Here is a 14,322-nt window from a genome sequence, read left to right on the forward strand (position 1 = left end):
TTCTATAACATCAAAATTTAAAACAATACTTCAAACAATGTTTTGCTTTAAATGCAACGAGCTATATGGCTTGCATTAATATAACATGAATAAAGATGAAAAAATATTTTAACGGCTATCGATCTTTAAGCCATAGTTATAAGTCTCTACCTTTCCGGAGCAAAATTTAAAGGTTTCTTAAAAACATTAATAACAAAAGAAAATATATATCGATGGCTTAAAGATGCTCCACCGCCGACAGAGCATAAATGATATTCATCATTTGAACAATAATTGGTGTTTAATCGTGTATATATATGCCTAATTAACACAAAAAATAACATAAAATAATTTGTTTCGCCTTTGGTGCATGCGCAATCATTACTTCATTCTATATAGGATATAGTGGCATGGAATTTTTTCGGGATGCAATTAATTATTTTTCATATTTTTAACTTGAAGTAAAATTAGAAGCTTAAACTTTTCAATGGTGGTAATGGTGTAAAGTAAATAACTTTTGTAACTGAAGAAAAATACTAAATCGTCTGCTAATGTTTTTGATAGTGAAAAAATACCATTTGTCAGCGGTGGAGCATCTTTAAGATGAGGTTACAACACGAAACATATGCAAGATTTCCTGTCTAATGTACGATAACAGTGGAGAGTCATTTCGCCGTTTTGCCGTCTGGCGCAGAGATAGTCAACTACCGCGCGGTATTTAGGACGACGGCGGGAAACATAAAACGACCCGCGTTATGAAAATTAACATTTTATTTATTTTAATAAAATTGTTCAGAAGGTGATGATACGTGTAGTATTATCGGTAAGTTAATAACTTTTGTGACTCTACAAAATTATCGATCTCGTTTTTCATTCCCATTTTAAAAATTAAAAAATATTTTAACGGCTATCGATCTTTAAGCCATAGTTATAAGTCTGATCGAATGCACCCCATTTTCTTTTACTCGGAAAGCCTCGTGCTTGAACATCAAAGAAATAGTAAGTGCCAAGAGATCAGTGTTCCGAAAAGAATTTGGACAGGGGCACTTGTCATCTTAATTAACAGATACTGACCATTGTCTGTAGGTATTGACCACTTCAAAATGACGTTGTGAACTAAAAATATCTTGTAATTTGTTAATACCAAAACACAAATGATTTGATGTGTCATATAACCTTGCGATGATTACAAACAAACATTCCATACGTTTGTTGAGTAGCATCAATTGTAAACAAAAAAGTGAAATCGGTTCATGCATATTTGACAGACTTGTTTATTTCAGATTTGTATTGTACTAGTACTGTTGATTTATTTCTGGGACGTATATGATTTTATGTTGTATTAATGATAAACCCTAATATCTTCTATCAATAACACAAAATTAAGATAACACAAACTGTCAAACTATGTTAAACACTGTAACACATTATATGTACAACTGAATGAAGTTTGTGGATAGATCTGCTTGCATATTTATAACATCTTTCAACATGTCTAAGTCAGCTTGTTTATCATCCTCGATACTCCAGGGATTACTATCACTGACGACATATCTACCCCTGGACTATCTTATAGTAAAACTGGAGGCGGTCCTACACTGTATGAGGTCTTATTCCACCCTGATTACATTGTGCGGATATGCATCAAACGACAAAATATTAAAAAACATCTCGTTGTGTTAACCTCTAACATTGTTAGAGTAGAGGCGGTCCATGCAGGAGGAAATAACTGACCAATTATAATTACATATCTGCAGAGACTTCCTTTGAAGACTACAGTCAGGAAGCAACACCCAGCTTCAAAGCAACACAGTCAACCACAATAGACCATATTTATTATATTCTTTTGATGTACGTCAAAGGACAAAATAACCTGTGCCTTCTGTTGCCTCCACTTTTATTATGAGCTAGTCCAGGGGTGGATATAACATCAGTGATAGTAACCCCTGGGCCCAGTTTCATTACCATTCCTTACCTTAAAATTCTCGTTAGGAAATTAAAGCATTACAAAAGTTAAGGATAAATCTTAAATTAAGGAGCCTTCCTTAAAGATGCTCCACCGCTGACAAATGGTACTTTTTTCACTATCAAAAACAACAGCAGACGATTTAGTATTTTCTTTAGTTACAAAAGTTACTTACTTTACACCATTATCAATATCTAAAAGTTTGAGCGTCTAATTTTACTTCAAGTTAAAAATATAACAAATAATTAATTGCATCCCGAAAAAAATCCGTGACACTATATCCTATATGGAATGAAGTACTGATTGCGCATGCACCAACGGCAAAATAAATTGTTTTATATTATTTTTTGTGTTAATTACACATATATATACACGATTAAGCACCAATTGTTGTTTAAATGATGAATATCATTTATTCTCTGTCGGCGGTGGAGCATCTTTAAAATATGTAATGCTATCCTATGGAGAATTTTAAGTAAAGTAATTCCTTAAAGTTAAGGAATGTTCATGAAACTGGCCCCTGGAGAATTAAAGATGCTGGTGTCTGAGAAAGAAAAAAATCCTTTTTAAATGTTAATAGTGTAGCAAAACCAGACTGGGTTGTTAATTAATAATTAGTGGCTCTATATGTATACATGTACATGTAGATATACATTGTACATTGAATTTTTTTTTAAAGAAATAAGAACATAGCTGGACCAGGGTTCAAGACTTAGACCTCAGAATATTAACTGAATGTTCTATCTCTTAAATTAGCAACAACAATATTAATGTATCTGGTTGTCTGCATTCCACTTACTCTAGAACCATAACTCTTTAATGTATACTTCAGCCATGTATCTGAATTAAAAAAAGGTCCTGATCGAGTTTAAATCCTGACCTGGCTGTTATATTCCTTCCTTCCCATGCAACTTGCATATACAACTTTCTGTCCATATATATATATTTACATTCTGAGTGTTTCGTCACTATATGAATCAACCAACTGACGAAAACAAACATTTGGCTATGAAAACACTATGAATACACTATGAATACAACGATTCTCGTGCATCGATCAGCTGATTTCAAACATTGTGCCAGTTTCACATCAATAAAAAATAGTCCCCCACAATATTTTAATGTATAATATCTAATGTGTTGTTTCTTGATATAGAATCAACTAAGGTTTACTGTAATAAGTCAATCAAATCTTATTTTAACTATATTTCTTTTTTGTCGTTTGTCATTTGCAAAAAAAAGGTCGTTTCTCGTTGTAAATGGGTGTCATAATTCTAAATATAATATAAAAACCTTTCAGTAATTTTTATTTTCATAAATTATTCTAATGTAAATATATGGATTGAATGTATTTTTCTAATTTTTATATGAATAGCAGAAGCTATCTACATATCCCGTGGAGCACGTTAGCTTCTGCTATTCATAGTCGCTATGAAATTTAGAAAAATACATTCAATCCCTTATATATGTTATTAAAAATAAAACTCCAAATTGCTTGTGACATAGTCAATCTATCGGAAAATAAAGTTGAGTAGCCTTTGGTCATTTCACAACTGAGTGTCAATATATGTTATTAGAAATAAAGCAAAGAAATTACAAAATATGATGTTTTACTTCTTCGACTGCTAAAAGAATCATACAAAAATTTCCCAAAAATCTGACAATGATAGAAAGTGACATACAAATGTACATTTATACATATAAAATACATGTGGTATACATGCATACACTGTCACATATATAAGGCAATATACCCATGACCCAATTCACTAGGTTTAATGGTATTTGTTTATAATTTTGAACACTGCCAATGTTGTTGCTTGGTCAGAGGTTACTAAAGTGATGCTGACACATGTACAATAATGGCTATACAAGCACATGTAAACGGTTAGACAAGGTCAAGGATTAGAGGGCAGACACACAAGGTCGGGGGTCAGAGTTCAGGAAGAGGAAAATCTAGACAGTTTTATTTTCATCCTGTATGTTAACGATTTGGATCCTATTTAAACAACTGTAAACTCATTAATTACAGAACTGAAATATGTGATGATTATTATTACATATTGATGATGGATATTTTCTTCCCAAAAGAATCTTCAGGGACAGACTCAGAGCAGTGGAAGGGGGATTTCAGGGGAGCGGAGTATTGGTTGTGGAACAATATGGAAAACGAAGAAGAGACAATGGAAAAAGATTTCAATACAGATGAGGAAGACAACGACGATGATGATGATGGTAATTAAGTTTTTAGAACTTTGCAATGAAACACTTAAATATTGTATTATAGTAATTACAGTAAGTAATAAATATAAATTGTATCATGTTAAAAAATGTGAATACCTCATTAATTCAAAGTCTTAGTCATAGACTAAAGTACTGTACTGTAAAACTAAGAATTATCAGAGGATTTCATTTAAAATCAGTGAGCGTGAATAAATTATGAAAAAAAAATGTTGGGACTGACTTAAAGTTCAATAGCGTTAATGATATTCTCCTCACTGACAGAGCATAAACGACAAATACTCATTTTTTTGTTGATCCATTCACCCCTGATAATTCATAATGAACTGTTCTAGCCTTCGAATCAGAAGAGTTCAAATGTGTCTTTGGGGGTGAAGAGTTAAGGTTCCTATAGATTTTTGTAATGTGTGCATCACAAACTCTGTTATTAATATGTAACAAACTAAGTAATTTTGTTGGTCCTCAATTATTCATTATAACCATGTTTCACTGCATATATAAATTTACATACATTTACCTTTTTATTTGCATTGCCCATGGGCATATACATAGATTGGAAGAAATTCCAGCACAGTAGGAATAAACAGAATTTCATGTGGCCCTGACAACAGACTTATTCTGGTAATTTAGGAAATTTGAGTCCTAATATTCTTGTAATTCAGGAAATTTGAGTAATTCAGGAAATTTGAGTCCTAATCCTAAAACCAGAATTTTATCTGTCCAAATTTTTATTCTGTATTTGCATATTACAGAGTTATCTGCCCTTGTGGGTAGGCATAGATTGTGACGTTATGGTTGTGTTTGCGAGCATACTTTTCAGGGCAAACAATGTAAATTTTGCTCACAACATAATGACGTCACAATTGATACTTACCTGGAGGGAGGTAACTCTATAAAATGGAAGGAATACCTATTTCAATGAATATCACTTAATTAACTTTATACAATTTAATTTTCTTTTGTTTTCTAAGATGACATATTGGATTTTGAAGATGACGATGATGGCGATGATATTGATATGGATGACATTCGGCTCTTTGATGAGGAAGAACTGTGTGGTGGAGATATGTCGCAGTCTGAAACTGAAAGTCTGGAAGTTGAAACTGAAAGTCTGGAAGTTGAGCCAGATACTCGTGTAGACACAGGAGATGCTGTTGTAAAACAAGAGTTGTGTCCCCCTGATAATGTTTCAGTCATTGACACAAACGAAATTCCAAATCAGGAAAATTTGTCTGAAACTTCTAATATTGAACTAAAAGCAAGTGTATATATTGATAATAACGAATCTCAGGGAACAGTTGAAGAATTATCATCTAAAGAAAATTTACCAGAAGGACAATCTCAAAATGTATCTTTGCAGACAAATTCAACCATTAAAGAAGAAATACAGGGTAATTACCCAAGGGAAAATGAGGGAGTACAGCTAGATATTATAATACCCAAGACGGAATCAAATTTAATACCCAAAACAGTATCCAGTTTTGATCAGGATAATACCACAAAAAGTCCAAATCCGGAAACGGAAAATTTGAAAATGAACTTAAAGCAAGGTATTCTAGATCAACAAGTTCTGAGTGAAGATGTTCAGTCCGATATTGACGATATAAAACTAGTCAAACCTAAGGAAAGAAAGTCGCCCAGGAAAGCTGTAAGAGGAGAAAAAGAAGTCGGAACTCCTATATCTGAAATCACAGGCAACAGGGTCGAAGGAAGTGATGGTCAGACGACAATTAAGCCCACGATGCAATTGGGTTTAATCTCAAATGAACCTTCGTTATCGGAAGTTGATTCTGCCAAGGTCACCGCTCTGGATGGTCACTCTCCTGCTTCTGAGGTAGAAAAGGATGTTGAGAACAGAAAGCGTGGAGATACGGGTCGACAGAAATGTTATTTGTGTGATTTAGTGTTTAACTCGAAGGCTAATCTCACTGTTCACAGGCGAACTGTGCACTCATTCTATTCACAAATACCACCGTTTGGCTGTACGCACTGTGGCACTCAGTTTGAGTCTGATGAACTTGTCTACAAACACGAACGCGATGTTCACAGCTTTGATACAGCATGCGCATTCTGCGGAAAGAACCAGTTGACCACAGAAGCCCTACAGGTCCATGTTTGTAATCATCTTCAGCCTTTAACCTACCTCTGTATGTTCTGTCGCGAGGACTTTCCAACCGTCGTGGAAGCGGAGGAGCATTTAAGCAAGCACAAAGGGGAGGTTGCTTTCTGGACAGATTTCCTCAAATGCAGATTGTGCGGGTCATTGTTCAGCAAGCGGGATAAACTTTACACTCATGTGATGACAGTTCATGAGGATTTGTTTCAAGTTAAATGTAGATCTTGTAGTCAGTGTTTTTTCATGGATTGGGCTCTGGCGGTTCATCGCAGTGACCAGTCCCAAATGTTGGATGGCAAGAAGATACGTGTCTGTGAGAACATCCCTATACAGTTCGATGTGACAAGCAGTAAAGTGTCTAAGGAGTCGATCGATATAACGGCAGATGGCAGTGTTGAAAGCCATAATGAAAAATGTGCTCTTAAATTGAAAAAGAACTGTGACAGTGCAAAATTTAACAACGAAAATAAAAGCATAGCACATGGAAAAGACATGTAAGTTTAAAAATAAAAAGTCTGTGCAACATTAAAGAAAAGAAGCTGGCAAAAAAACAGATATATTGAAATTTAGTAGAGTATTATACTATTTAGCCAGTAAATTTTACAGGGTTAATATTTTCACGGTTTTCTTGGACATTGCTATGGTTGAAAAAAATTGATCTGTAAAAATCAGATATGGGTGAATTAAATATATATACGATTACCATTATAGCCAAATTGCAATATATTAGAACCGTTAAAAGGATTTCATTTCTCATCTTTAGTCCAAATTAGGAACATTTTTGCACATGGCTTTATCACGGTTCTGTTTGAATGATATAGTCTGTTTCCAAAAATTTCAACTTACAGTTCTGTTTGAATGATATGGTCTGTTTCCAAAAAGTTAAGCTTACAGTTTTCAGTACTGTTAGTCTAAGAATAGTATGGTCTGTTTTCAAAAAGTTAAGCTTACAGTTCACAGTTCTGTTTGAATGTTATGGTCTGTTTCCATTTCAGTACTGCTGAAAGGTCTGGAGGAGATTCTACATCAAACTCTAACCGGAAATCGGATCACATAACACATCACGCTTCTCCAGTCAAGCAAAGCCTGATGGCTAAGGTATTGGCCATGAGAAACGATACACAAAAAATGGATGACACATCAGCAAAATCAGAAACATTAGCTGTATCTGGGGAAAGAAAAGATAAGGTAAATTATATTAGTTTAAAATCCAAACTCTGCCTATATAAGTACAAATGTACTTCTGTTATTTGCTTGTCCTGGCCGGCTTGTAATTTGTAGGATACCGTAAAGTCATTCTTTGGCGGGTTAACCTTTCACAATTTCAACTAAATTCTAGTGATAAGAATGCAAAGGATTTAATGATAATGCATTAAATTTTTGTGATCTCAATATATATACCGGTATATACATGTATAATTTCCCGCAAAAAGTACCAGTTATTATGGTGTAGTGTCATATTGTAAGCATAAAATATCAAAATTGCTTTATACTTCATACCTATAAATCACATTGAATAGCAAACACCAGATCTTTTTAAAATGAAATCAATTAATTTTTTTTTTCTTATTTTTGGATTTCTATTTACATAGTTCAATAGCCTCACGCAGGTAAAAAGTGATACCATATTTGACCCAATAAGCGCCTAGGGCATTTGAAAAATAAAAAGGTAGTTATAAGACGAAATTATTGCAAACCTATACAGTTTTGTGTATAGTATTGATCTTTATACATGGGCTTTTGAAATTGAGGCATCAAAAAGGGGGGTGGGGCGCTTATAGGGCCATGGGCGTTTATTGGGTCGAATACAGTAATTAAATATACCTATACTTTATTATTCAAACAGCTAGCTATCGATTACTCCATTTTGTACTTAGCTACCAATATTGAAAGTACATACATGTACCAGTAATTCATATACATGTATACATATTTCTTTTTTAAAGGCAAAAAAAGATGTAGCTCTTCTTGTCCCAGACAGTTTAGAAGACTACTTTCAGAGAATTATGTTCCGAATCGCTTCCAACATCCAGGATCTTCTCAAATTCAGCTTGACGATCGAAGGTCATGTGACGCAACAGTCCCATCAGTTTTTGGCGAAAGTGTATGAGGAAAAGTTCAAGGTTGTCGTTGCAATATGGGGCGAGCTTCAACACCTGACAAAAGCAGTAGAGACAGACTTGTTTGCTAAAGGAAACCAAATTTCACAGGAGGTAGTCGACAGCCTTTTGTTTCGCATTTTGGAAAAAAGACATACGCTACGACAGTCAAAAATGGAAACTATTGAGCTGATGGGCGAGTGTGTTGTGAAGTCTTTCCAGGAGATGATCAAGGTTATGGTTGGGAAGAAAAGCATTGTTACTCCGGGTCTTCAGATGGTAGCCATAAAACACTACGAACAATGGCTCGACTACTTTCCCATCATCGTTGACAGCCAGTGGAACGTTTTTAAAGAGACGGCCACCTACCATTCGGATAGAAATAACCATAAAGTTTTGGAGATGGTCGGCAGGTCATGGCATTCAAAAGTCACTCTCAGCGAAGCTATTGCCCTCAAGAAAGAAGAAATAAAACAGTGGAAAGAAGGTGTGCATCCAGCTGCCTTTAAAATAAATGGAAAGACCCAAGGTGTAGAACCCTCGAAGCAGATCCTCTTCAGGATGACGAAGGATACAGCTGTTTACGTGTCCGGAAAAACCACTCCGGTGGAGATAGGTTCCGTGGCACCTGGATCTGAGATTATGATTCCAGTTGGAAAGTTGTTATCAGAGAAACCAGGGAAGTCTGTGAACATTTTACCCGGAACACAAAGTGCAAATTCAGATAATACAACGATCAGACCACCCCCGGTAGCCCATCTGCCTGGGTTTCTGTCCAACGAACAGCCCGAGGATGGCAGTTATCGCCTGGCGTACATCTCGGAGGGATTCCTACAAGGCGGGATTAGTCCTTTGAATGTTCCTAAGGTGGAGCCGTCAATCAGTATTGATTTAACAAGTGACGGCGAGGACGAAAATGGCAATAAGTCTGTAAAATCAGCGGACGATCTGTTGATGTTGGACTGTACTGAAGAAGATCCGATGGAGGGAGATGAAGTTTCCAATCACGTGACTGATCAGGAAACTGTTATGGAGCTTGACTGTGTTGAAATTAAACCGGAGCCAATGGATTATCATAACGCTACTGTGGACCTCTGTGTTGTCGATGACGACGACGATGAAGAAACAGATGACAATAACGAAGAGTTCAAAGTTGTGTTAGCTGAAGACAACACCAGTCCGGAGGAAAGAATTTTAAATGAAACTCAAATTAAGCAAGAAACAAGTTCAGAATCCAATGGAAGCAATGACACTTCTGCAGGTTTGTAAATTCATTTCAATATTTTGAATTTACATGTAGTTACTCATTAGTTGTGAGCTGCTAATTTTGGGGGTAAGACTAAAAAATAAATAAGGAGCATTGGTATAAATACTGTTAGGAATAAATACATTAATTACTAATGGTATAACACTGTACACATTCAATATGAAAATTGTGTATTACAACACCATGTAGCCGGTTATTTTTGCAGACCAAAATTTTCACGATATGAATTCAAGGGTATATATCGTTCAACCATTTCTCAATATTTCGCAGATCAAATTTTCGCGATCATAACAATGTCCGGCGAAAATCATGAAATTATCATGACTGTGAAAATATCGGGCTGTACGGTATACAATTTTAGATTTGATCATTTAGTTTACTACTCAGAGTGATAGGCATAATTAGCATATGTAGTTATGATCAAATATCAGTGATATGTAAACGTAAAGGAATGGAAATTGTAATACAAGATTTATTGTACAGGTATATAAAAAGCTTAAAACAGATTACCAGTACCATAACGTAAGTTTTTTTGTTGTACTAATTTAAAATAAAAAATTCAAAATGAATGTTTTTCCAGTTAATCTCATCGTTGATTTGATTTTATATTTTCAGATCCTGTATTGTCAATTAAACAGGAAAAAACTTCACCAACCAACACCTGTACAACAAAAAGACCTCAAACTGACGCAGTAACTGCTAACATGATTGGTCCACCAAATAAAAGACTCAAATTAGTTCAGGTGTTCAACGATGGAGCATTCGAAAATGTAAGCACGCCAACTACTGAAGGGGAGACAACTCCAGCAATTGCTGTTGTGCCATCAATCAAAACAGAAAGTATAAAGGGAGAAAATTTAGGGGAGACAACTCCAAATGTAAATACAGCAGAATTGCATAATGCCAATCAAAGTCATTCTAAATCAACTGTAACAGACAGTATTGTTTGTCCATTCATAAAATCTGAGCCGAAAGAATCAACAAATGAAGCTTCGTCTACTGGAGGAGAAAATTCAATGGGAAATTCTAAATCGGTATCGCAAGATAAACTTACAAAGAAAATTGATAACGCATCAGAAGTGTTTGTGAAATCAGAGTCATGCGACTCAACATTATCCAACATGGAGTCAAAAGGGTCACAGTCAGACTGCGTTGTTACATCTATAGGTCAATCAAACGCTGAAGCGATCAAATCGGAACCAAAGAACTCAGAACGGTCAGGTGCCAAAGTCAGTTCTGAGCCACAGTCAATTTCTGAAGTGGTGAAATCCGAGTCTTGTGACAGTACAACAAAAGATTCAGAGGACCAATCAGAGAGGTCAGATTTGCCAATAAAGTCTGAGCCAGTATCGGACGCAGAAGCACTCAAACTTTATTACTCTTAGCTTTGTCATTACAATCATTGAACTGAATCTCATTCACGCAAATTTGTGTAATTCCAGTATCCTGTTCACTCATTTACCCCTGAAATTTCATAATGGACTGGTCTAGTCTTTGTTTTAGAAGGGTCTAAATATGTCTTCAGGGGTGAATGAGTTATTTCAAGTTGTTTTGTTTTCAAAGACAGTCTTTCACATTTGCACAGGAAAATAGGTGCTGTTTACTGGTACAAGAGTTCTGGTATGGTCAGTCATTCTGTTATTTGTTTTGTGTATGAAATGTCTTTGAGATAGCGATAACGAGAAATTTTGTAATATTGATGCAAGTTAAGAAGTTTGGTACCTGAGAAAGAAGTAGATGATACATGTGTTTAACTCATTCACCCCTGAAAACACATTTGAGCACTTCTTATTCAAAGGCTGAGACATCTTATTATGAATTTTCAGGGGTGATTGAATGAATTAAGAAGGTTGAACTATTTTACCCCAGAGAGAAGTTTGTATCATTGATGCTGGCATTAATGGGGAAACATAACATTTATTTCTACTTGGTTAATTTGAATTTATTTTACCATATCTACTGCTTGTTAGTTTCATTTACATTAGGTAGAGAGGGGAATTCTTCTGGCGCAAATGATAACAAACAATCGCCACTTTTAAAATAGTTGGCCTAGGCTACATATTTATCTGTGTATTTCTTTCAAGAATTTTCAAATATACTGTATAAGGAACCTGCAGAAGAATAATGAATAATTCATAAATCAACAATTATTTCGACATTCCTTCAGTAGGCCTACATCAATACGACACCAGACCGTCTGTATAAAGTGATAGAGGGTCACCACGTGACGGCTTTCTGCCAATCATTTGGGGACATTTCTGTCCGAGGTGCGATAAAACACCATATGGACCGAAACAAGGGTCCTTAATTTTCATGGTAGATATGTTGTTTCTAATGTGTATATTAATTACAAGAAAAGCAGTTGTCAACGAACGCCACCCTGAAGAATGCAGTGTTTGGGCAATGAAATTCGCAAAGGAATATTGACTCGATGTTTCTTAAAAAAGGAAACATCGAATCAATAAATACTTAAAGCCAATTGATATAATGGAAAATCAGAGTATATCTAATATAACGAGGTTTTTTTTCATGGGGATGATATTTTTGCAATTGTTTTGGAATATTGTGGTGTTTTTCAAAAATATTCTTAAGTGCTAGATAAATCAAATTATATGTTTATTAGCCTGATCATGAAATTTAAATTCACTGAACTTTAATTTTCTTGCTCTAAAATTATAACACAAAATTGCGATTTATTTTCTCTCCCAGAAATAACTTGCTACAAGGCATTATTCTTTTAAGGTTTGTTCTAATAAATTGATGATGAGTTATCTGCTCTTGTGAATCAATATGGATTGCTAGTTCATTTAAAAGCATCATGAGAAAATGAAATTAAATATGTTTTTCACACAAACAAATGACGTAATAAGATCCACTTACATGAGCAGATAACTCTATATAAAACGAAGACTTGGAAATATGTCATGGAAGAGGATGATAGTCACCTAAATGTTTGAATCTTACAGGATTGGCATGTATTATGAAAAAAAGCTGTATGATGTTGACTTAATAAATTCAATAGATTAATTAATTAATTAATTAATTGTTTCAAATTGCAATATACAACACTTAAACATTTGTTCAATGCTTTTAAACAATGGTTGCATTTTCGAATGGTTCATTATGTTATAAAAATCTAGTGCAATGAATGTGTTGTTCAATTCTTGCTATTGTTAATAACAAATGTATATTTAAGCATTGATGTCAATAGTTTTCAATTTTATTGGGGTATGGAAAAAAACTGTTTGCAAACTGTGAATCAGCGTATCAGCGTAGCGGATTCTCGCAGAAATTTAATTGCAAACAAAATTTTGATCATACCCCGATTAAAATTTAAAAGAAATAGTGACATCAATGCTTATAATTAATTTTATAATCTATTAAGGGAAATAAAGTATGTTTAAATGTACCATTCTAGTGGTTTTTCATGAAATTCTTTTACTGAATCAATGCACAATGTCAAGAATTCTATTGTGATGTCACGATATCATCAGGGTTTTGCGCTATTCTTGAATTTTTTTTCGTAGTGGTATGTAAAAAAAGTTTTGGCCAATCAGAAAGCCCGATTTCATATGAAAACAAAGAAAAAAATTATATTTATATGGATGGTTTTCACAGATTTTTTGCTCTGTCCTGTTGACTATTGAATGAATGAAGCGAAGGGAAATAAGTCTGAGAGATCAGAATGTGATTTGAGAAGATTTTTTTTTTTTTCAACCTTTGAACTTATCATTTATTTCAACTGTATGGATTCAAATATATACTACTGATCAAAATGATTTTAATGATTTGAAATTCATCTTTATATTGGGCATTATAATGCATGATTTTTTCTGTAGATTTTAAATTTGAATACATGTAGCTTTTAGGATGAAAATTAAACTTGCCAAAATTGATGATTGCTGATTTTACAAAATGTATGTTGAATTAAATATAATTATCATTAAACTTTGATAATGTTATTATGGTTGATTGAATTCATTTGTTACCTCAAAAAGCTATAAGGATTAAAAAAATCCCCATACAGCTTCTATAGAATATGTAACATTGAATCTTTAAAATTATTTCAATTATTTGGTGTGCAACATGCATGATAATTTGAATTTCATATTACATGTACATAGAAGAGTAAGATACCATTTTACTCTACGTTGGGTCCTCAGTAATTTTTCAGTATTTCACAATTTTTGTCAAAAGATGCAACCATGGAATACAATGTTTTAATATTCCTGAAAAAAAACCTGATATTGTCATTACCAAATTGTGGTTTTGGGACATTCTTAAATCTAAGATCGACACCATATCACACTGAAGCACACTGAATATAGGTGGTGCAATACTTGCCCCCTGTCAAACACCCATTACCTTTTAAAATCTGCTGATTTATGGAAAAAATTGAAGAGAAGGAAACAGATCTTGACCTGATAACTCGGAAACAAGAACTTGTACAAGCTTTTGAAATATTTGATGACGTGAAGCTGCTAGAGTGCTGTAAGCAGTGACCTTTACTGAAAATTCTCCACAGGAAAGCATTACAAAATGGAGAATTTTCAGTTAGAGAATACATGTACCTTACAGTTATGGAACTATAGTTTTTAAACTATTTTTCAAATACTGGTATACTAACTGTGAGACTGAGAAGCCTAAAAATAAA

At 34.2% G+C, this 14,322-nt stretch overlaps 1 protein-coding gene across 1 annotated transcript; it reads left to right on the forward strand.

Moving 5' to 3' along the window:
* The first annotated feature begins 971 nt into the window (after positions 1–971).
* On the forward strand, positions 972–13,645 carry LOC138307288 (uncharacterized). The gene is made up of 6 exons (XM_069247941.1): positions 972–1,061; positions 4,037–4,180; positions 5,158–6,796; positions 7,298–7,490; positions 8,249–9,662; positions 10,284–13,645. The coding sequence occupies exons 2-6, from the start codon at positions 4,108–4,110 to the stop codon at positions 11,051–11,053; spliced, it is 4,089 nt and encodes a 1,362-aa protein (XP_069104042.1). The 5' UTR covers positions 972–1,061; positions 4,037–4,107; the 3' UTR covers positions 11,054–13,645.
* The last annotated feature ends 677 nt before the right edge of the window (positions 13,646–14,322 follow it).

The sequence above is a fragment of the Argopecten irradians genome, chromosome 14, assembly GCF_041381155.1.
Source record: "Argopecten irradians isolate NY chromosome 14, Ai_NY, whole genome shotgun sequence".
In the NCBI taxonomy this organism is placed as follows: Eukaryota; Metazoa; Mollusca; class Bivalvia; order Pectinida; family Pectinidae; genus Argopecten; species Argopecten irradians.

Bases quoted from the DNA above. Each gene is read 5' to 3' on its own strand.
- LOC138307288 (XM_069247941.1), top strand. From the start codon at position 4,108: ATGGAAAACGAAGAAGAGACAATGGAAAAAGATTTCAATACAGATGAG. The intron at 4,181-5,157 runs GTAATTAAGTTT...TTGTTTTCTAAG, and splicing joins CAACGACGATGATGATGATG to ATGACATATTGGATTTTGAA. The intron at 7,491-8,248 runs GTAAATTATATT...TCTTTTTTAAAG, and splicing joins CTGGGGAAAGAAAAGATAAG to GCAAAAAAAGATGTAGCTCT.